Source organism: Drosophila serrata, unplaced genomic scaffold, assembly GCF_035046125.1.
Source record: "Drosophila serrata isolate PLE 108 unplaced genomic scaffold, ASM3504612v1 contig_272, whole genome shotgun sequence".
Taxonomy (NCBI): Eukaryota; Metazoa; Arthropoda; class Insecta; order Diptera; family Drosophilidae; genus Drosophila; species Drosophila serrata.
Genome location: NW_028257170.1, coordinates 7,279,380 through 7,303,730, shown reverse-complemented (window position 1 = coordinate 7,303,730; position 24,351 = coordinate 7,279,380). Strand labels below are relative to the sequence as shown.

Genomic DNA, 24,351 nt, shown 5'->3' with positions numbered 1-24,351 from the left:
GATAGGCACTGCTTGTGTATCCCTGCATCACGTCGCAAACAAAACAAAAATCAGCTGTTCGGTCCGCCTGCTGATTTCTCTGCTTCTTTCAACTACGCGTATTTCGTAAAATTTTCGTTTCAACATATTTGCACACAAAAGACCTTTAAAATTGTGAAAACTATATACGAAATTGTGAATACTCCCAATCGGAAGTGTTTTATATTGAGAAGAGCGTGTTTTCCCTCTGTTTTAAGGCCCCGGAAGGGGTTTTCTGGCTAATTACAAGAACTCGGTGGGGAAGTAAAAAAAATGGCCGCAGCTGCAACTTTCCCAGACGTGTGTTGTTTTTTGGCAAAGAATTAAGGTAAAGCCTACCAATCGGAACCTACATCGCTTCAAATGGATCAATTGGAGCTGCAGGAGGATTTGTTTGCCTTGGATACAGGTGCTGTTGCAGGTGAGTCTCACGGTTTAAGGGGTGTGTTTTATTCTTTTTTTCTTTTGGGGCTTCGCATTCTCTTCTCGGTTTGCAGCCTGCCAATGTTGCTATTTTCGGAGGAGCAAACGGCAGCTCTTTGGTTTATTTTCGATTTATTTACTGGGTGCAGCCGCCGCCGCTCACAATTAGCTGCACTACTGTTGTTTTTTATTATCGCTAATTGTTTACGCCTACCTACGGAGGTTGTAGTGGTGTGCGTGTCTTGCGTGCGTGTGTATTATCGCACTTCTCTGTCTCTCGCGCCCCTTTTTTGGCCCCCTTGCACCGCCCCACATTTAGCTGTCTGCGTCGGCGCTTTTGCATCTGTTTATCCGTTATCCGTTTGTTTGTTTGCTCTGTCTTCCTCATTTCTTAAGTGATGATTCACTTTGATTGCCGGCCATGCACACGCACACTGACACACAAGCTCTCGCTCGTACTCATACTTTTGTATGTGCATGTGTAAGAGCAACCCAATCAAAGCCCACAATTTATGGTTTTGATTCACTGTACTTACAGTGGAGCAAGTGTAAGTGGTAGCGGAAGGGGTTTGTTTACTCAAAGGGAAAGCCTTTACTGGAGAGTTGTAGATTGTAGTAGATTGTTGTTGTTTCAGCTTCCGTCAAGTTTATAGAAACATTTTCTCTGTTCTTTCAAACTTGCATTTTTGTATAACTTATTTATTTATTTTTGTAGATACACTGTTTTATAATTAAATGATATTAAAAGTAATTTAGCAATGTTTTATGTTTTAAAAATAAGTTAAAGGTCAGAGTTTAAGTAAGTTAGTTCAGAACTTTTAGGATATCATATTGAACAAAAATGTCAAAAACGTAATATTTTGACTTAAATAATTGGATTTCCATCCAAATTAAAAGTAAAGTAAAAAGTATGTTTTTAAATAATAATTTTTTTTTTACATTTTTCATTGCCAAAGTCTTAAGTCTTAAGCCTTCTAATTCAACTTTTAAATGATAAATAAAGACAAAAAATTAAGGACAGATACAAAATCCGAACAAAATATGAAGTGAACAAATAATTTCCTTAATTTTCTTGTAAAAATCCGACTTTTGTACCACAGTAGACATAATGCAGTTCCCATCGCGTCTCTTTGTCTTGTTTAATTTATTGACTTGACTTTTTTCCTTTACATATTCTCCTTTTTTACGTTTGGCGCACAGCAATTTTTCATGATGCGCTCCAAATTGATTTACCGCTATGTTAAGCCCAGACGCAAACCGAGGGGCGCGTGCCACGGCGCGGGGCACCTCGCACCCACCCACTCGTTTTGACGTCTGAATTTCATTCACAAGACAACGATAATAATAATAAAAAAAGGCGGGAAAAAGAGTGCCAAATAAACCTTGATAATGACATTCAGAAATGGCACAGGAAAAACTAAAAGCAAACAAAACAAAACAAAGCGAAACAGCGAAACGTGGTGGCGTCAATGGGTTGTTTTTGCTATTCGGTACGGGCGGGCACCTGGCAGTTATCCAACGGATTTTAGTAGCGCACTGTGGCAAAATTAGAAAAAGAAAATTCCGACAGCCAGTGGCAAAGTCAAATGTCGAGTCGTCGTCGCTTTACCATCACCTGTGCGAAATTGCATAAGTTTCGAGCTCCAAACGCTCGTACATCAGCCCATGCCCATGCTCATTTTCATTTTCATTCTCATTCTTGTTCCGAGTCCCATTCTCATTTGTTTGTCGACCGTCGCCGGGGGGAAAATAAATTCGCAAAAAAAAAATAAACTAGGAAAATCAGCAGGAAAATACTATGGAAAATCGCTACTAAAAATCAAGTGCGTTCTCCCAAGTGCTTTCCCTCGATGGCGTATAAAGTGCGTTCCGGTCGCGTGTGACCCTCCTTGAATCGCGTGTTCGTCCATCATTCATTCCTTTCGCCGCCGTCGAGTTATGAAGCTAAGACGGGGGCGGCGGTGGGGCTCGTGGGCGTGATGTAATTTGCAATAAAAGCAGTTAACTAATGCCACAAACCAATATTGTGTTGCGTTGGAAAGTGCTCCAAGCCCCAAAGTGCTAATTTCTTGTACATGCATTCGCACATATAGTAAAATAGTAAACAATCTGGTCGCGTTCATAATCAATTCAGCTGTTTGTTGTTACAAAATGGCCCGGTGCTTTGATTTTTTTGTTTATTTTATTTGTTTATGGTTTGGTTTTTTTATTATCACTATTTTGTTGGTGAAACCAATTGGCACAAAGTTTGCCTAGACATTTGCCAATTCAGCTGGTCATTTTCTATAATGGAAAATGGACAAGGGTCGAGTTTTTGAGGGTATAATTTCACTGTGGAACGGAGAACCTAAAGAAAAATGGGATCTAGCTTATGAGATTTGGTTTTTTGGTAATTTTGGAGAAACTATAAAACGGTTTCGTAATTTATCAGAAAAGTTAAACAATTTCCTTAAGAAATTATAAACATTTTCTAAAATTTACAAAAAGTGTTCAAGAAAATTAAGAAAATTTGTATATAAGTTACACGATCTATTGGATTTATTTATTTAAAGTATAAACATCCTAGTTTACCAGGAACTAAAATTTCATAAACCATTTCTTTTACTATAAAATACACGAATTTTTCCACATTTTACCTAAAGTGATGAAAAGCCTACATAAAATTGGGATAGGATTTGGTAGATATGTTTGGTTTTGTTATGTTTTTTGTCATTGTAAGGAATATATAAGTTTTTAGAATTTAAAAGCAACAATAAACTTCTAAAACATTAAACAAATTCATTACCTGAATAGTTATCCTCAAGAGAAAATATATTTGAAATTTTCTCTAAAAAGCTAGTACGAATTAAACTTTAGTTTCCGGAAAACGTTTTAAAACCCCTTTGAAAGCTGGTATTCTTAATTAAGAACTGAAAATTGTAATTAAACTTTCCATTTCCCTAAAATCACATCAAATATACCCTGGATATCTTCATAGTTAACCAGTATCCAACTATTCCATACAGGCAATTACTTTTGTGTGATTTTTCGAGTCCCTTAAATCTAATCCCTCTTGGAAAATGGCAAGCACTTGCCTTGAATTGGTTTTCCTAGGTGTTCTAAGTACACGGCATTGGGGTTAAGGACGCTGAAGTCGACGCCAACGCCGACGCTGCCCCTTTGAAGTGTTCGGACTCACCGCAAGCTTAACTCTAGCCTTGGCTGGTGGCGGCTCTGCGGGATTTTCACAGCGTGGGCGGAAAGTTTTCCACTTAGCAGGGAGCTTCCCATATTTAGTACGCTAAGGTAGTCCGTAAATTGAAGCTAATGCGACAGATATGAATGTGAAGCACTCTGACAGTGTGCTAATCAGTTAGAATCCGGCAGAAAGAGCAGAGATAAATAAACAAACAAATAGCCTAATCATCTATAGTTTCGTTTTGCCTTGTACAACGCGGCGTATGGGTGATGTCTCAGCTGATTTCCCATTTCGCCGCAGCCAGGTAACAGCTGTTTCCATTCTCTCTCTCGCTGATACTCTCTCTCTATGGCTCTCTCTCTCTCTCTGGTCATTGTTAATCATAATTTTAAATAGACAATAATCGTTTGTTTTGATTTCGAGCTTCCAATTTGCGAGCGTGCGCGAGTTGCTCACTTTTTCCCTTTTTATTTGATTTTTTTTCTGCTGCCATTGACGTCGTTTTTTTGTTTTGTTTTTGCTCTCTGGCCTGTCGGTTTTTTTCGGCTCGTTTTCGCCGCAGTCGAAATTCGTCGCCGTCGCGTTTGCCTCGCATTTTGCACTTTTTTTTCGGTCCGCTCGAAATTTTTATTTTGGATTTAACGTGCGCGACACCAGCGTCTATATATACAAGCTATATATAATATATATACATATGTGTGCGGCCATATCGAAATCGGGTCTATCAGTTCTATCAAATAATTGTATTGAAATTACCTACCGACCAGACCCAACAAAACAACCAAAAACAAAAAACCCATAAATAAACAAATAAATAGTAAACAAGCGTTTCCAAAACGCTGAGCTCATTACTTCTGGCTCATTACCATAATAAAAAATGACTGAAGAAATTATAAAAAAGAATATGTTGTTTCTACCAATTAACAAATAAATATTCTTTTTCGGTCTTATCGTTTAAAATAAAAGCAAACTTAAGAGTGACCCAGTGACACAATTTAGGCCGCATTATCAGCAGCAGCAACATTATTATCCCCCCACCAGTTTAATCCAATCTAAAACAATCTCTCACAGAGAGTAAATAACAAATTGCAATTACAATTAATAAATGTAATTTCTCTGCCTCCTTTTTTCACCAATCACGTGCCTTTAATTGCAAACAGTTTACCGAGCAAAACAGTTCCGTGTTAATTAGTGTTAAACACTCTGTCGCAATCAGTTAGTTGTGTGTGTGTGTGTGTGTTTTAGCTACTGCCGGGCAGAACAACAATTGTAAATCTGCCCGAATATCACTTTCCCAGCTGTGATTCCCTTACAAATTTATGCTCCACTTTCATGTTATGGAATTTTCAATGGACACCAAAAAAACTAAAAGGTTTGTTTTAGCACGATCACCTTCACTCACTCAGTCAAAAATATATTTATTTATATGTTTACATACTCAGCAAGAAAGATAAAGAAAATCAAGTGGTGGCGACAAAACCAATGTATCCAGGAAATGTTTGGTTTAAAGACGATAACGAAAATAAATTGTGATAAACATTTCGAAGGTTTTGCTGAAGTTCAAGTTTGTGTACAGGGAATCGGAGACACGGAGAGAAGCTTACAACTGGGTTTCGCCACAGAAAAGATATCTTATCGGTTTGATTTTGAAATTTTTATAAATATAATTATTTCGCTGTCAATTGCGCTGTGAAGATAATCGAAATGAAAATGGCATGAAAATAATATGAACCTGCCAATGAGTTCAAGGCCGATCTTTGATGGATTAATGATTGCTTAGATAAGATAATGATTTGTTATTCTATAGCAGACTGATTTATGCTTGTAATTATTTATTGTAGCGAACAGGGGGATATTCTGGAAAGTTCTTTTGTTTATTTTCCAAACTAAGTATTCATGGAAGTTTAGAAAAAGCTATTTTTTTTTTTGTAGAAAGTGGTAACAAGATGTGGTAACAATTTAAGTTTGATTTAAATTTATTGGAAAAACAAAGAGTTATATGGTTATAAAGTTATATTCTACTAGCCATCTCGCTCACTCTAGCTTAAGGTGGTTAGTCGCGGATAAATCCATGGTTCTAAACTAGGCTGGCCGCAAAAAATACAACCTCTAGGCTTTGTGTACCGGGTATTTCATAGTCGAGTTTTAATACATTAACTATTGACTTATTTTATTAGATTATCATCCTTAACTTATCGGTTTTATAATCTTTTTGCCAAGATTCTTTGTTTTGATTTATTGGTCTTAACTCTTCCTATTCACCTGCATCGTAATATATGGGTTAATTTCACATCGATAAACTATTAATCGATAGATCAATAATCCTTTTGTACCCTTGTTTAATAAATATCACCACTTTTACTTTATTGGGCCCTTAAACTTTATATATTTTTCCCATAAATAACAAGAACCTAACAAGAACATTCTTCAAAGTGGGGGTAGAAACGCTAAGATGTGAAAATCTATGGCACACTCGAATTTTTCAACAACGACATAAAAAAAGCACCTAAAAATATTTTCCATAGATAAAATGTTTTCCACAGAATTCCGATTTGTTGAAAGAATAAAAGAAATAGGAAAACAAATACATCTATTCGTTTGTATATTTTCCCATACACGATATTGAGGTAGTGCTAAGGGTATATTGGATTTAAGTGGATATAGAAGATTAAATTGATTAAGATTAATTAATTAATAGTAAATAATACTTTCTAATAAATTTTCAACATTTTTAAAAGTTTAAATAATAATATTCTCTGTTTTATTGAAATAAAATTATATATAAAATGTTATAAAGAGATTTTAAATGCATCTAATTTAATCCTTTGGTAATTTCGCTAAGTGATAATTTAAATATAATATAATAATCATATAGACTTTCAATATTGAATTAAAAGAGGTTGAAAATTAGTTAAAAAGCAGAATCCAATAGTTTTCAAATTAACGATTGATTCATAGTGTTTCAAATACAATTTCTCATACAAAATTAATTTATATTTAAATCTTTACATTACCTAACCTTGATGATTAATGGATATCTTCCACGTCGAGATCTGCTAAATCCGTTTGATCGTTTTATTTTTCTGCCAGTGATGCAGTTTTCGGTCAAAACTGATGTGTGTTTTTTTTTCTCCCCTCATATTATTTTGGATTTGACTTGGCCCAGTGCGATGGATAAATCGGAGAAACATTTGTTCGGGTTCGTCGCACGTCTTATAAGTGGCGGGAGAATAATAATATCGTGAGTTTGCGTATATGACACATCCGAAAGAGCTTTCAAAAGACGAAACATTTTCGGTTGGCAGACGATTTGGGCGAGCGTGTTAATACAGTATTAATAATACTAACGTATATCTATGTATATATCCACGTACATGTGTTTTCGCATTTCATTTCGAGAGATTGTGTTGATTCTGTTCCTAGATATTTTCGATTTTCCTTCGCACACATGTGTTTAGTGAAATGTCAAACATTTTCCAGCTTTATTTATTCCTCCTCTGATTGCACACAACACATGTAGTGTAATTTTGTTTGGACTTTGCTATCTGTTTCAAAACTTTCCTCAGGAAGAGATTTCATGGCATTTGCTGTCCCCGTGAGCCTCCGAAAGAAATTGCCTTGTACTTTAACTTTATCAATTATTCACAACGGCGGAACAACCTTTACCCTGAACTTTTGTTTGGGGACAGAGGAGACTGAGACCAAGACCAAGACCGAGACCTTCGCCGGAGCCATGGACGGATGGATAGATGCATGACACATGCCACATCGTTTGGTTTACGTTTGGCACCAACATCCATTATTCACTACCGGGCACCACCATATACATACATAGATATATACATATATAATACTTGCACTTGACTCGGCCGTAAAGGACACTTGCTATCATGTCCTGTCTCTGCCCCATATTGATTGAATTCGATTTTAAAGGAATTTTGGTTCTGGTGTGTGTGTGTCAGTGTCCAGGAATAAGTCACTATAATTGTAATAAATAATATATTAAGGACTTTCGAGTCTGGGGTAACCTTTAATTGAACGACATGCAATGGTTATGTTTAACTTAAACAGGAAATTGGGTATTCTATGGAAAAAAGGGGAAGTTCTATTTGTTTTCTTTGTAATATTTAATGTCAGCTGACTATTTGTTTATATTTTTGTATTGGTATTTAATTTGCTTTTGAGAGAAAGGTATTCAAATTCCCTTAAATGTGTATCCCTTATACAACATCAGCAGCCGAATCTATTTAGACACTTCTGCCTTTTGTCATTAGTTTCTCAGTCCTAAAGCTGTTGGGTAATATAATGTCTTCTCTGGCTTCATAAATAGAATCTGAAGACTGTGTCTTTTAACTAACGGAAATATTATTATAAAATAAATAAAACCTTTTGTGTTCTTTGAAAAATATCATCGTTACTTTGAAATATTTTAAATCCTTACGTTCTCGGGCTTATAAAATTAGATATAAAAAATTTGATGCTGTTTTATTAAACTTTTGAAGTAAGACCATAAATATATTTATGTATCTTGATCCATAATTATTTTTTAGGTTTTTAAAATAACATTTTTAATATTATCAAAATTTATTTACTTAAACTTGAAGCTTTAAAAAGATTCAAACTGCAAGGCTATAAAAACTTTTCCAAACGGAAGTTTGTTCTCTTTCCTTTTATTTACACAATTTGTTATTCATTTTTTCTTGTAAAAAGGGTAACTATTTATAATCGAAATATAAATTCGTAGAAATTTAATTTCATCGTGACATTTTGTTCTTATCGCTATTTGGAAGTGGTGTCGATAAAAAGATATAGAACGTTGCCGGAATAAAAACAGAATCATCAATTGTAAATATTTATTATTATTACTTTTTTTTTTTGTTGTGCATATTGGAAACTGTCGTGTATGTTTGTGGGTGTGCGTTGGACAGATGGTTTGACGGAATGCCATCCATCAGGCCATATGGCGTTAATGATTTTACAGTTATATTCCTTGGCAATTAAGATATAAAAGCGAGTTATTATCGAATGATAACTCGACACGATTCACGCAGTCTGCGAAAGTCTAGAATTGGCACCACAAACATACATATGTAAAGGGAGTTCGTTTTGAGTTAATATATATATTTTTTTTGGGGCGTGTTCTCCTGCCACACCCCCACACTTGATGATGATTAAATTGCTGATGGCTGCTGATGATAATTTCTATTTACAGATTTCGCTTTATAGGCGTGTCCTAGAACCAAGGTTGGGTAAACAAATGAAACAGACCACAAATCAAATATTCATACAGTATATGTATATCGCTAATATATGCAAATGTTGACAGATCAAAATATAGCTAAAATATATATTTCTATTTATATATATAGATTCATATCTCATTCATTAATATGTCTAAACAATTTGTCAGTTTTCATAGTTATGGGATATCGTTTTATAAAAAATAAAAATAATAAAAAGTAAATAGGAAATAAAATATATTACTGAACATTATAGCTTAGTAAGTTTATGGTTCATTTTAGTAGCAAGAAAACAAAATATATAAATAAAAAAGAAAAAGAACAGTAATTAATGCCACATTGATGAGTTATCATTGCCTTGGGTGTGCCACAACATTTTTGTAGCAACATTTTCTAATGTTATGTGTCATGTTAAGTTTTGTTTTAATAAATGATAGTTAACCTAAAGAGAAAACACAAACAGAAATTCTAACAGCTTCCAGTTGAAACAAATTAATTATTTCAAAAAGAAAATTAAGGGAACCTATGCAACATTGGCATGTTGCTAACTTCCTTTGGTATTACTCAACATGTTTCTAGCAACATTCTGTTGTGTATTCAGACATGTTATATTTAAATTTTGTTCAAAACGAAGAGAAAGGAAAAGAAAACGGAAATAAAATGAATAATTATGAGAAAAAAAATTAAACAAAATTTTTTTAAATAATAATAATAAAACTTATTATCCTTTTTTTTATTCTTAAAACTGATCGATTTATCATATACTCAATTCATAGTGTGATTCCCCTTATTTCACCCTATTGCAAAATTTTTGCGTAGGTAGAATGAATCATTTTTGGGACTTTGACTTTGGCTATCTGAGCATGTAATTCCATACCGACATATAAATAACTGATAAGTGTAATCCGTATAATCGTAAACCGATACTGATAATGCGTTCTGTTTATTTACGTATTTCTTTTTGAACCAGGCACAAATCAAAACCCAAATGAGCAGCACCTGAACACAGAACCGGCTGGCTCACCCTCCAGCGCCAGCCCCAACAGCTCCACCGCAGCAGCAGCGGCGGCGTCGGCGGTGGGAGCAGGTGGTGCCGGAGTGGTGGGTGTGGGCACAGTGACACCCACCAAGAGCCCCCAACGCCATGCTTTCCAGGAAGATGCTTATCAGGCGGGCACAGGTGGTGGTGGCGATAGTGTCGATAACGCTGAGGCGACACAACAACTGGATGGCAATCCGAGCGGCGGATCGCCCAACCAACGTCACTCGATAAACTCGGCGGAGTATACGTCCACCCCAAAGACCAGTCACCGGAATGGTCCTAGTAGCAATGCCGCCAGTGGGACAACCTCGCCGATTAACTATCAGTTGCCCGGCGATGACTATCCATATGGCATCGAGTATGAGTCACAGCAACTGCAATACCAACAGCAGCAACAGCAACAGCAGCAACAACAGCAGCAGCAACAGTTGGCAGTAAACAGTGGAGCAGTGGAGCAGCAGTCGTTGGCGATCACTTATCAGAGTTTGCCGGCCAGTCGCCAGAGCTACGCTTCGCCACCGGCACTGGTTATACCTCAGCGGCAATCGCTGTTACCGTGGGGTGCCCATTCGAGGAGCTCCATTATTAACGTCCTGCCCAGCTACACGCAAGCCGAGATGCATGCTGCCTTGGCGGCCACTGTGGCCAGTGTGGAGATCTCCTCGGCTCCGCGGCCGGGTGAGATTGTGATGAGGAATCTGTTCAGCGACTTCACCGTTCAGGCGGAGAAGAAAATAGAGCTGGTAATGCTGGAGAGTGCGGATAAGAATCTGTCGAAGCTGCTGCAGCGTGGCGAGGATCAGCAATTCGATCAGTTGCTCTCTGCCCTGGGCTCCGTGGCGGAGCACTGCTTGCCTTCGCTGCTGCACACTCTGCTCGCCTGGCATCGCCGTCAGCTTTCAGACATGGAGATAAAGAACGATCTCAAGAAACCAGCTGCTCCCGGCGGTAGCAGCAGCAGCAATTCCCAGGCGTCCAACAGCAACAAGCCATCCGTGGACTTGGACTTTCAGTTACAGCGACGCGAAGCGGCTGTGGAGTTTATTTTCTGTTTGGCGCTAATTGAGATACTCAAGCAGCTGCCCTTCCATCCGGGCCACGAGGATCTGGTGCGCAGCATTGAGAATCTGGCCTTCAAGCACTTTAAGTACAAGGATGGGTTGCAGAACAATCCGAATGCCATTAACATACACATGATTGCCGATCTGTATGCGGAAGTCATTGGTGTGCTGGCCCAGAGTCGGTTTGGATCTGTGCGCAAGCGCTTTATGAGCGAGCTGAAGGAGCTGCGCGGCAAGGAGGTGTCGCCCACGACCACTCAGAGCATCATTAGCCTGCTGATGGGAATGAAGTTCTTCCGCGTTAAAATGGTGCCCATCGAGGAGTTCGAGGCCTCATTTCAGTTCATGCACGAGTGCGGTCAGTACTTTATGGAGGTCAAGGACAAGGACATAAAGCATGCTCTTGCCGGACTCTTTGTGGAGATCCTGGTGCCTGTGGCAGCTGTAAGTAAGCATTGGAGTGTTATCTTACAGCTTAATTAAAGAATATATATATTTTCAGGCCGTTAAAAACGAAGTGAATGTCCCCTGCGTGAAGAACTTTGTTGAGCTGCTGTACGTACAGACTTTGGATGCTTCCACAAAGTCTAAACATCGATTGGCCCTCTTCCCGCTGGTCACCTGTCTGCTCTGCGTCTCGCAGAAGACCTTCTTCCTCACCAATTGGCACTACTTCCTGGCCATGTGTCTGAGCAATCTGAAGAATCGCGATGCCAAGATGAGTCGCGTGGCTTTAGAGTCTCTGTACCGCCTGCTCTGGGTCTATATGATTCGCATCAAATGCGAGTCCAACTCGGCCACACACTCCCGCCTCCAAAGCATTGTGAACTCTCTGTTTCCCAAGTGAGTTTTTACTTTAATACCTTCAAAAATACCTTTTTAACTCACCTTATTCGTTACAGAGGCTCCAAGGGAGTGGTGCCGCGTGACACACCGCTGAACATCTTCGTAAAGATCATTCAGTTCATTGCCCAAGAGCGTCTAGACTTTGCCATGCGAGAGATTGTCTATGATTTGCTATGCGTAGGCCGCTCCATCAAACTGATTCTCAATCCGGAGCGCATGAGCATCGGCCTGCGAGCCTTCCTAGTCGTCGCCGACTCACTGCAGCAGAAGGCGGGTGAGCCGCCGATGCCCAGGACAGTGCCGGCTCTTCCCTCAGGGAATACGCTGCGCGTCAAGAAGACATACATCAATAAGATGCTAACAGACGACACGGCCCGTAGCATTGGTATGTCCACCTACTTTCCGCATGTGCGCCGGGTCTTTGTGGATATCCTAAGGGCTTTGGATGTACACTACGGTCGTCCTTTGATGATGACGAATACGCAGAATCAGAACAAGGAGCCGGATGAGATGCTGTCAGGCGAAAGGAAGCCGCGCATTGATCTCTTCCGAACTTGTGTGGCTGCTGTGCCCCGTTTAATTCCAGACACAATGACCGCTCATGAGCTGGTGGATCTGCTCTCCCGACTGACGGTCCACATGGACGAGGAGCTGCGCATCTTAACCCATCAGTCGTTGACAACGCTGGTCATAGACTTTCCGGATTGGCGTCAGGATGTCGTGCACGGTTACACTCAGTTTCTGGTGCGCGACGTCACCGACACCTATCCGCAGCTGTTGGAGAACTGCACGCGCATTCTGTTCAATTTCCTAAACATCTGGCGGTGTGCTATTAATGTGAATGGCAATAGCACCACCGCCACCACCAGTGCTGGTCCAAGCATGGCAACCAATGTGGCTAATACGGTGCAATCCAAAGTGGTCGCCACGGGAACAGTACCTCAGGGCACTCTTGTCCAAGGAACAGTGGGAACAGCCGCCCCTGCCAAGGACACCGCCAGTAGCCAGCAGTTATCCAAGCAGCAACATTCTCTGAATACCGCCAGCAGTGCCGCCTCCAGCATCACCACATCTTCCAGCGGCATGTCGAGCATTACCCAGCACACGGTGCTCAATATGGCCAGCAGCGATGTGGCGAAGAAGAACGAAATACCGCTGGCCACCACGCTGCATTTCGTTGAGGGCTTTGCCCTGGTCCTACTCTGCAACTATCGACCGTATCTGCGCAAGCTGGCCGCCATGATCCTCAAAGAGGTCAAGAATCTAATGCGTGCCCTAGGCATACCGGAAACGGAACCGCCCCTTATCGATGTCATGGATCGTTGTGTGCCCCCCATTGTGGAGAAATGCCTGTTGCCATTGTTGCCACAAACGGAGAAGACAGCTATTCTGAATGCCAATTGCATTGACCTGCAGTGGATAGCTGAGAGAACCAGTGGCGTTTGGCTAGCGGGATTGACAGATGGTAAGGGAAAGCTTTTGCTCAATCTTGCATAGATTTAAACCTTTATTCCTTTCCCGCAGACAACTCAAAGTCCTCGACATCGACGCTGAATCTCTCGCAGTCCAGCTCAACGGCAGCTGCTGCAGCAGCAGCGGCCAGTTCTCCACAGCCTCCATTTGATCCCTGGGCTACCTGTCTCTTTGGTTTGCTAGAGCGTCAGCGTATCCTGCAACAGTGTCCATCTGCGGTTGCTCAGGCCTGGCCTATATGCTTCACGCGCTTAAATGCGCTTTTCAGTGTCATTGATCCCACGTAAGCTAAATAAAGTTATTTTCCTAATTAAATATTAATTAGTTCTCCTTTAACTAAAGCCCCGTGAGCGATAATCGAGCTTCATTGCTGCGCAGTTCGGCACCCACCAAGAAAGTGCCCACCGAGAGCCAAAAGGATTCATATTTGCGTCTCTGGAGGAATCAGGTGGCATGTGCCATGCGTCTGGTACCCCAAATTCCCAGCGTGGCTGTGCGTTGTGCCTCTCCAGATTTGAGTTTGAGGTAAGTGAGTGTGGCAAACCATCGAAATCATCATTTTCACACAGAAATAAAAAAAGAAATATCAGTGTTTCTTATTGTCTATAAGACTATTTCATATTTTATTTTGTGTATAAAATTATAATTCAAATTTCATTAGTTTCTTCTTCAAAGATTTATCAAGATCTTTTAAAGTATTTAAGAATACTAAATCATTATTGAAAGATTGTTTATTTTGAATTATAAACTTTATAAATTTATAATGTCATGTCAATTTTCAATTATTTTTCTTAATGTTTATATGATATTTCTATATACATTTTTTTCTCTGTGCAAGTATTTTGTACTTCCATCAGCCTTTCACCCTTAAATCAAACCAAACAACACACTTCATTATAATTGTTTGACTAACATTTCCCATTCAATTACATTTGGAACGAATTCTCGTATGTGTTGTCTGTGTGTGTTTTTAATCTCTAGTTGACCGGTGCTTTGTTGTTGTTGTTGTTATTATTATTGTTGTTATTTTGTGTTGTGGGTCTTAAACGGCAAAATTAACATGCCACAGAAATAGCTTTAGATTTCAAATTCATTGAAATGGTTTACAAATGTGTGCTATAAGAGTGTTCCTTAGCACAAATTGCTAACTTAAATATTTCAGTTAATTGAATTCGTATCAAAGAACATTTTATTGCATAATTTAAGACACATTTGAAACCGGATTTTAATAGCTTCTTGCCCTTTAATATTTGTTGGCTTATTTTCAAAAAGTTTTCTATTAAATATCCACCTATAAATTGACTTGAATACATCGATATTTGTACCTAACAAATATTTTGCTCACTCTTAAGAACCATTTTTAAATGAATTTCAATTGATTTTTTATAAAAATTGAATTCTTTGTCACCCTATGTGTTTTTTTGGATTATCTTCTCCCTATTATTTGTCCTCTAGCCACACAATTGCAATGCATTTGGTGAGATTTTGTTTGCCTGGCAACGCATAATTACATATCCCGGCACGTGCACATCGCCCAGAGATATAACAATTTAACTGGTTTTAGTTTTTTTTTCGACTGATATTGAAATTTTGTACCTTTATTTAACTTTGTCTCACCTTTATTTCGCATTTGCATATTAATGGTTACTGGATATTGGCCATAATATATGTCATTATCTGTGATTGCCTCATTTGCGTTACTCATACGTCGCGTTTGTTGTGTGCTTAGCTAGATTGTTTTACATGCACATCCACTCAATTGTCAACTGATTTCCATACAGAAAATAATGTCGCTAACAAAAACAGTGTAGGGTCCGGATCCAATCATAAATATTTACATTCGCATCTAGGCGCGTTTATTGGTTTGTTTACTTATTGTTTTATTGGTGTGAGTTCAATTTAAATTATTGATAAATTTGATTGAAAGCTGTGGGAAATAGGTACTTGATTTAATGAGAAAACTAGGACCTCCGTAGTATTTAAAATTTCATTTAATTTGTATTATGAAAGAGGTTGAATAAATTTAAATAAAAAGGCTAAATAAACTTTTTCATTGTAATTTAGTTATTGAAAAGCTCTGTAACAAAGTTTAAAGAAATAAACCCAATGTAATACCTAAATTAGCAATGATGCTTTCAAGCTTTTAAAAATATTTTCGAATTAAATATGTTTTCAGACAATTTAATTAATTGGTTTCTGTCTGTTTTTTAATGCTGTTTATTTTGCCAACGGAAAATGGTTGAAAGCCAAACTTGTTTAAGAGTTTGCACTGTTATAAAATTGAGAACTACATTTTTAACAAATGTTGTATGCCACAGAAATTGTTATGGATTTAGGGTACAACGACTTTTATTATATCATTGCACATTATTAAGCACATTTCTAAATGATTTTTAAATACTTTTTTTTTTTTATGTTTCTAAGAAATGGGGTTAGATACAACTTTTAAGTTGAGATAATTTTTAAAATTTTGCAAGTTTTTCCTTTTTTAGTTAATTTTTAAACATAGAAATTATAACTTTAGTGCACTTACCTATCACAACTAGTAGTAAATCACTGTAAATCCATTTTAGTGGTCTGTACTTTTCAATTTTAACTAGACTTAACTGAATTATAATGCAAAATGCCGAAACCCACAGCACACACATGCAAAAATCCACCCACTCGAAAGCATTTTCATCGCATCAGTGTGTGCAAATAATGTTGGCCGACGGAAATGTCAATAAAAGTGGGGATTTCACATAAAAGGAAAAAAAAAAACGTCCACACAAACACCACCCATATTCTCGTGAAGGTTACAGTCCATGTCCATGTCCATGTCCACACCCACCAAATCCCATGGGACTTTATATGGCCAACTATTTGTCAAGATGGAATCTCGCTGGGCGTTTGCGTACATAAAATATTGATCACGAAAATCGAATCTCAACTCATCCACCAGTCAGTCAGCCAGTCAGTCAGTCAGTTACATTGCTCTCTGTTTACAAAAAATATCTCTCTCTATATATGGATTGTAATTTATAGTTTGCAAGATCAGGCGGACTCGCGTTCGCTGTCCGATTCCTTGGACAATATACCATCCAATGTGTTTGGGCCCGAGGGAATCGTCACGCGGTTCACGCTGCCACTCTCCTACGGACGCAAAGAGGCGCGCCAAAAGCGACTTGGGTAAAGCAAAATAAAACAAAAACAAAAACAAATTAAAAACAAACAAAAAAACACAACACAAAAATATAGCAAACCAACTAAACAATACAAAAAAAAACCCTAAAAACCTATTGCAAAACTAAACCTTAAACTAAACATTAATAGAAATCTTTGGCTTTAAAATCTATAGCAAAGGTGTCTAAAAGTATGCAATGATATTTTGTAAATGCAAAACTCTGCGCTTTAAAGTTACCATTTATCGTTGCCTACTTTTGGTCACCACTTAAATTTATTTTAAATCGAAAGCTGTTTCCGTGACAGCACTGAATAATTCAATATACCTTCCTTGTTGTTATTTAAATTTCTAGAATATTATTCTGTACAAAAAATAGTATGCTTTGTAGAATATTTGTTTTCTGTTGCCTTGACTCTCTGTTTTCATGTGTGTAGCTTTGGCATGTAATTAAAAATTGTTGTGATGTAGTTCCACAAAGTTTAGAGCCTTGCCTATCAATTTGCATTCTTGATTTTGTAAGAGTACCGCTTTTCATTTTGATTCTGCTTCTCAGCTCATATTTATATTAAGATGTGTATTTGATTTATTCAGTTTACTTAGAGTTTGTTAAATAAATTGTTTGACCCCCGTAGAATGCTTTGCTTAAGCTTTTGCTTAAAAATAATAAAAAAAATAAGAAGCTTACGTTTTATATAAGATTATTTCAATTTACTTCTCTTTTGAATGTTAGCTAATTTTATTTTGTGTTTTATTTATTTTTTGCCATCATATCCAATCAATCAAACAAACAGTATATAAACAGAATTCTCTTTATACTCTGCAAATTATTTTTTGGAAAAATACATATTTTCATTTCTATTTGCTTCTTAAATTTAATTTTATCTTTGACTTTGTTGTTTTCCAAGATTTTTCCTAGTATTTTCCCATTGATTTGCATTGAATCGGTGCCGTATATTTTGGCAAACAATTTGATTCACATTCCCCTGGCTTCTGTGCATTGGCCACGCCCCCGTTGCTGTTCTGGAAAATAATTTAAAGACAAGTTTGTTTATTTTTCATGTAGCGCATGTCCAGTCCCCAAAAACCTCAAAAACCCTCAACACCCTCGAAAAATAAAATAAAATAAAAAACCCGCAACAGCAAAAGCTTGATTTCCCAGCAGCAGGAAAAAGTATAAAAGAAAAATTGTTGTTTGCCTGTGCGCGCTGTCATTTATTATTATTATTTCCCTCCTCCCTCCGCTTGTTGCGACTGTGTAAATTCGAAAGGGACTGGAAAAAATGGGTTTTAATTGAAAAGAGATTTCGAATTTAAAATTCATAATGTTTATCGTTGTTATGTTGCCACTGCACAAGCGGGTCGAAACTGTACCTCGATAATCACAGAATGTTTTTAAAAATTCACGTACTGTCTGGCCTTTAGCCGTTTCGTTAAGCGAATTGAAGGGAGAAGCTTAAATCGCAGTAAACTTTATGGACTCCTCGCTAAATAATGACCTTGCCAAGGCGACAGAAAGACAGAGAGACAGAGAGACACCCAACGAACCGAAACAGAAATTACTGCCCTACGGACTGCTCTTGTCGCTGTTTGACACTAAAATCCACGGCCGTAAATTTATTTTACAGCTCATCGCCGGACTCCCTGAACGCCGATCGGAGTGACAAGTCAGCTATGGGCAGTGCCTCGCCGCATGCCCTCTACAAGCTGGTGGTGCCCCTGCTCCGGTGCGAGGTTGTCGATGTGCGAGATGCCGCCGTTAATGCTCTGGGCCTGATAAACCACGATGCGCTCAAGTAAGTCACATTTGACATCTTGATATGTCCCCCCTGACCGACCCGAGTGTGTGCTGCTTGCTTTGCAGGGATCTCATGGAGGAGCTGGTGGTGTACATACGTGAGGCGGTGGATCGCAAACAGGAGAACATGAGGCGGCGACGAAGGCGCGATGCCCTGCGCTTGCAGGTGGTGCGGGTGCTGGAAAAGATTGCGGAAAACGGGACCTTCGGTGTGAGGTAATCCTAGCTAATACTAGTATTTAAAAATTACTTAACTGAAATGCTTTCCATTTTCACTTTAGCACTTGTGTCCTGGAGCGCGACACCATGTCACTGCATCCCACCTTTGTGGAGTATATTGAAGGAGCCATGGCCTACCTAATGGCAGAAACGGACAAGGATAACCTCAGTATTCGCGAGGTGAAGGCCCACTTTTGCAATTTCATACGCAAAATGATAAAGAACTTCTCACGTAAGTCCTCAAAGCAGGAAAGAAGACCTCACAGAAACAAAAAGAGCTGTCAGCGGCTCTCAGCCATTCATCTACCATCTGCGAAAACTGATTGCCTGTTCATTTCTCTTAGTCGAATCCTGTGCCACACTGCTGTCCCGGGATCTGAAGCGTAATCTATTCAATTTGTTTGCCACATGGTGCGGCAGCTTCTCCAAGCCGCTGAGCATACCCTCACAGATTGGACAGACCCTCGAGGAGGAGAAGTTGCAATTCAGTGCTTTGCAGGCAAGTAAAAAGAAGGCTTTAATATGATTTTATTGCATCGGTTTAATATTTTCCGGAATGAATTAAATTGACTATTTAACCCATCATTACTCTACTTACAGGCCATGTCCGCCCTTCTCTGTTGCGGTCACATATTCTACGCTCCTCATTTGCAAGATGATGGCATCATTTACAAGTGGCTGGATCTGCTGCTGACCTCCAAGGACGAAAAGGTAAGCCCTTAACCACTTATCTCCATTCATTGTTCGCAGAATTCTTAAAGCGGAATCATCCTCTTTCTCAGATTTACCAACTGGCACGAGACACGGTGGTGCTGCTACTCGAGTCCAATCCGGATATGGGACAGCTCCTTGAGTGGGTCATCGATCGGTGTTACACGTCGACGCCTCGCGAGGCAGACGCTTGTTTCCTGGCCCTCGCCTCGATCTTCAGTGCCAAGTGAGTGGAAGAAATAATATGGGGATGGGGGTCATAAGAGTGGGTGTAATGCGTAATCGCCTTACGATTTTCCCTTTTAATTTGTTTCAACGCTTTCCCTCTCTCCCTCTGCACTTGTGGCCGTAATCCAGTCAGGGATTGGGATGGCAACCAGGGAGGGGTCCTTAAGTAGCATTTCATGTGTGTGTTACACACAAGAAGAACGTTTTAAATTTACGGACACACTTGTGAGCGTAAAAATGACATCCTATTTGTTAAGGCCAAGCACGTTTTTTATTTCCGCTTCCTGCCTGTGCTTTTTTTTTGTTAGGTTTTTACCCTCTCTCCATAATGGCGGCAAAACGGTAACATTTCGTGTATATTTCCTTGATAAACATTTGTTCAGGAGCTGGCAACATGCATGGCTCACTGCACTTAATGCAGCCGCAATTGCAGGAGACAAAAGTGGCAAATGCACTGTGAATTGTGGCAATTGAATAAATAAATAAAGCCTAAATTTCATTCAAAATGTTTAAGCAGCCTTAAGTAAATTACCTTCTGTGCTATTATTATAAATTCTCTAAGACTTTTCATGTTAATTTCTTAATTATATGCCGCAGCAGCTGTTCCGTCTGGGTGGCGTAGACAAGCCGCAGCAACATGTTGCCAAAAATATGTTTTCTTAATTTCCTTTGCACAGACTTCCTTAATGGAAACTAATTACCAGGGTCTGCAAAGTAAATCGTCTGCCTTCACCGCAGTTTAAGCTTTCCATTTGCAATTTGTCGACATTTATCGATGTCGCACGAGGTTCAACTAGTGGTAACCAGACACCACACACCCACTAGTTTGTGGTTCATTTCGAGAAGAGAATGTGATTTTGTGGTTTTTATCCCCAAAAACCCCTTAGCCAAAGCCACAATAAAAGCATTCACTTTCTACTTGAGACAACCAAGCGAAAGCAACATCTTTTGTCGGCTGGACAGCGTCTTTGGTGCAGAGTGTGTGTGTGTGGTTGTTGCTCTTTATTTTTAATACCCAGTATTCATAAAGAGGGTATACCCCCACACTAGGGTATTTCAAATAATTGAGAAAAGAATGAAGGATTTGGGAATTATGGTTGGTTAGATAAACGCTGTAATTATCAATCATACAGAACAGATATTAAGGAAATGTGTTGGTTAGGGACTTGTATTGAGAGGAAAAGTTTGCAAAGTGTTTATTTTTCTTTATAACTGATTACGAATTTAAATCATATATCGATGTATGATACTGTATTAATATTTCCTGATATTCTTTGCTTATAATTTAATTTTGAAATTTGAAATTGATGCTGCCAGCAGGCACTGTAAACGTACTTTGATGTGTTCGGGTGATTTTATTCCATACAAGTAAAACACTTTTTGAGGTTTTTCGACTTCATGCTAGTGAAAATAAACCCATTACTTTTTAAAATGAAACTGCATCGTTTCTATATAAAATGTTAGTTCGGTAGGGTTTTCAATCATTCAGCTTTGGCATTCTTTTTTGCATGTTCACAAGTCATTTCTTGGATTTTTTCTGTAAAAAAAATGTCACTATTTCAAAAAGTCTATCGTTTCCATATCGAATTTTATTTTTCATGTAATGCCCAGGACTTCTAGGATATCCCATTGTCCTTTGTACATTTCCTTTTATGTGCGAACCGCATGCACATCATATGTAGAGCCTGGCATTTTGAACTTTATTTTTAATTTTTCCGGTATTTTTTGTATGGCAGATGGCAAATTCATGAAACAGCTTGCATGTTGTTGGCACATCGAAACGGAAACATGTTTAATTTTAATGTGCCTTGCGGGAAATTTGCACTGAAAAGCAACTTTAAAATTGCTGACGTCGACTGGACTTAAGGATGCGGAAGAAGGAGCGAAGGAAAATGGCCAATGGCAACTGGGTCGAGAATTGATTGATTGTATCTAAACAGCATTTGGGTCCTGTTTGGCTTATCGAAGGCAATTTGCGCCCCGGCGATTCGCTTTATTTAAATAGCCGGCCATTTTGGCCATGAACTTTAAGCCGCCTACACCGAGCCCAGCCCAAGAATGGTTCTGTGAAATATGTTCCCCACACATTACGGGCATTAGTTTAGGCGCACCTTCTTTGTAGATCTTTTTTTTTGAAGAGAAAACCACAGAATACTTTGTGAAAATCGATTTGCGTGATGTATACAATTCAATGCAAGCTTGAATGTATATTCATACATATATCTTTGGTCCGAAAGTGGTTTAAAAATGGATGCATGTATGCAAACAAAACGAAGAAAGTGGGCAACGACATTTTAATGGATCTGCCAGACTTTCAATGGGCTGAGGCCTGCACTTGCAATAAAGTTGGCCCTAAAATGTGTAAAGGTTCAAGAGACCTAAAATACCTTATATGTATTTAAAATATTGTTTTTAATACCAAATACTATGTGTTGTTATGATGTTTGTTGACGTTTTCTTAATATTTGTGGTACTTTCTTAGGCATTCTCGAAAGCTGGACTTAAGTTTCTTTAATTAAACATAAAATCTAAGAGGTATTTCACAATACAGAACAAGCTTTCTTGCCTGATTTGTATGTAACAGAAATACCTTTACTTTAACTTTCTTTTGACTTCACCTCCAAATACTTTCCCCTTTTAAAAACTCGCATTAAAACTCGATCAAGTATAATTTGTGGAATCCTGGCTGGTAGGTAAATGGGTTTTCTGGCTTTTCCCTGGTTTTCTGTGAAGTTGGGGGCATCAACTGTTGATTGTTGGCACGTTGTCGTGCTCCATGTTGAACAATTTCCATTTTAAGTTTCATATGCGAACCGCAGGACCGCAAGCCAACAAACTCATTAGGTTACTTTGTAGGCTCTCGACTTTTCCCCACTCCACTTACCTTGTTTTGGGTATTAAAAGCTCGTATGCTAACATCCCTTTCGCCTTTAATTACAGGGAGTACCCGTGCGACCATTATACATCGGTGATAACAGTGACGCTCCTGATGACCGGCTGTCCCCGCGTGGAGGTCCATGCAACGGCTCTGCAGTTGCTGCAAATTCTGGACAAGCGATTCTTTGGCAGTGTGGTGGGCACTCTCCACAGCGACAACGAGAAAGGTATGAACATATTTTCCCCTGACGAGGTGGCAATAAAATAAAAATGAAGTGTCCACTTTTGAGGAGAACTATGGTGGGGAACAATATATAGGGGGGATAGGGTGGGTGGGTGTCTCCCTGCGAAAATTCAATTTTAAAATGTCAACTGGTGGTCAGGAATTCGAATTGAAAAGTTGTTATATTGCAATTTGTGTGTCCCCAAACTAATTGGTTTATGCAGTCAGAACCGAGATTGTAAAATAATATAAATCTTGATGGTTTTATATAGTAAATTAAAAAAAATAATCGGGTAGTAATTACCAATTTTTATTAAATTTAAAGGAGGGATGTACATAGATTTCGGCGCGCCGAAGTTTGTATACCCTTGCAGATTAAAAATCTGTCATTATATATTCGATATATTTATGCTAAAAAACAAAAAGTAATGCCTGCTTTTTTAACGATCGTTTGTATGACAGCTATATAATATAGTAGAACGATTTTCATAAAATTGTACACAACATTTAAGATGAATATATAATGGCTATATACCAAACTTGATGAATTTCTCTTCAAAAGTGGAATAGTTTTTTTCTTACAATTTTCCGATCGTTCCTATGGCAGCTATATATATGTATATATAGTCCACCGATTCGCCATGCTCCGACTTATAAACCAGTAAAATTATATAGAAGAATAACTGCATAGTTTCATTCAAAGAGCTTGCTCTTAAATTTGTTTCAAATTAAATCTCGCACATGTGCGCATATGATTCCCAACTGGTTCTAACATCCCCGGAACGAATTGACTTCTGCCGGCCAAGTATCAGAAATGTGTTGTGTTACAAAAGTTGCAAGTCATTGTTTATTAATGTGCAAAGTTAGTAACTGATATATACATACTAACTTACTGTTCAGAGTTACTTAGTGCTCATAGATACTTACTGTCCAGAGATACTTACTGCTCATAGATACTTACTGTCCAGAGTTACTTACTGCTCATAGTTCTATAAATCGTCCGATTGTTCAGCTATATTAATGTATATGTATGTATATAGTCCACCGATTCGGCATGCTCCGAGTTATATACTATTGGAATTATATAGACCAATAACTCCATAGTTTCATTCAAATAGCTTGCTCTTAAATTTGTCCCAAATCAAATGTCGCAAATCTGTGCATATGATTCCCAACTTGTTCTAACATCCCCGGAACGAAGTGAATGCTGCCGGCCAAGTCCCACAAATGTGTTGTGTTACAAAGTTGCAAGTCATTGTTTATTAGTATTCAAAGTTAGTAACTGATCCTACATACTCACTGGTTATAGATATTTACTGATCATAGATACTTAATGTTCAGAGTTACTTAGTGATCATAGTTAATTACTGATTATAGTTATTAAGTGATCTTAGTTACTTACTGGTCATATATACTTACTGATATAGATATATATAGATAATTACTGATCATAGTTACGGCAGACGGATAAGAATATTGATTTAACGCACATAACTTGCAAGCTATATCGATTTATTGGCTTTTATGTAAATGATCGATTATGTATCTATAAATGTATCCAATTCAAAAAGGTTGGGTATTATTAAAATATTATCACTTAATAATTTTTCTTAAAGAACTCATTGTTGAAATAACTACAAGGCTTTGTGAACTTGACATGAGTTTTCCAAGAAAAACGAGTTCAAACTGTTATTGCTAGTCAAGTCCTTGATATATGAAACCCACCGCCCAACACTTCTTCTATATCATTTCCTGTATACAGAATGCGTTGTTTTATTAGCTAACACTCACATCGAATAACCAGACACTTTCGAGAATTCCCGTAGAGCAAATTCACCAGAAATGAAATTGCTA

At 38.3% G+C, this 24,351-nt stretch overlaps 1 protein-coding gene across 9 annotated transcripts in view; it reads left to right on the top strand.

Annotated features, from left to right (window-relative positions):
• Positions 1–14: 14 nt before the first annotated feature.
• fry (microtubule binding protein furry) overlaps positions 15–24,351 on the top strand; it is a 59,126-nt gene continuing 34,789 nt past the window's right edge. For 4 of the 9 annotated variants that reach the window (XM_020961155.2, XM_020961149.2, XM_020961151.2 and 1 more), the window contains exons 1-14: positions 15–439; positions 9,830–11,406; positions 11,465–11,805; positions 11,865–13,273; positions 13,333–13,564; positions 13,624–13,806; positions 16,306–16,449; positions 18,070–18,237; positions 18,306–18,455; positions 18,521–18,690; positions 18,803–18,957; positions 19,059–19,169; positions 19,241–19,395; positions 22,338–22,501. In XM_020961155.2, coding sequence (XP_020816814.2) covers positions 382–439; positions 9,830–11,406; positions 11,465–11,805; positions 11,865–13,273; positions 13,333–13,564; positions 13,624–13,806; positions 16,306–16,449; positions 18,070–18,237; positions 18,306–18,455; positions 18,521–18,690; positions 18,803–18,957; positions 19,059–19,169; positions 19,241–19,395; positions 22,338–22,501 — 5,017 coding nt within the window. In that variant the 5' untranslated portion in view covers positions 15–381. Of the gene's footprint in view, positions 440–4,056; positions 4,992–9,829; positions 11,407–11,464; positions 11,806–11,864; positions 13,274–13,332; positions 13,565–13,623; positions 13,807–16,305; positions 16,450–18,069; positions 18,238–18,305; positions 18,456–18,520; positions 18,691–18,802; positions 18,958–19,058; positions 19,170–19,240; positions 19,396–22,337; positions 22,502–24,351 lie in introns of those variants that run through there. The other 5 variants (XM_020961159.2, XM_020961157.2, XM_020961158.2 and 2 more) reach the window with 3 other exon arrangements.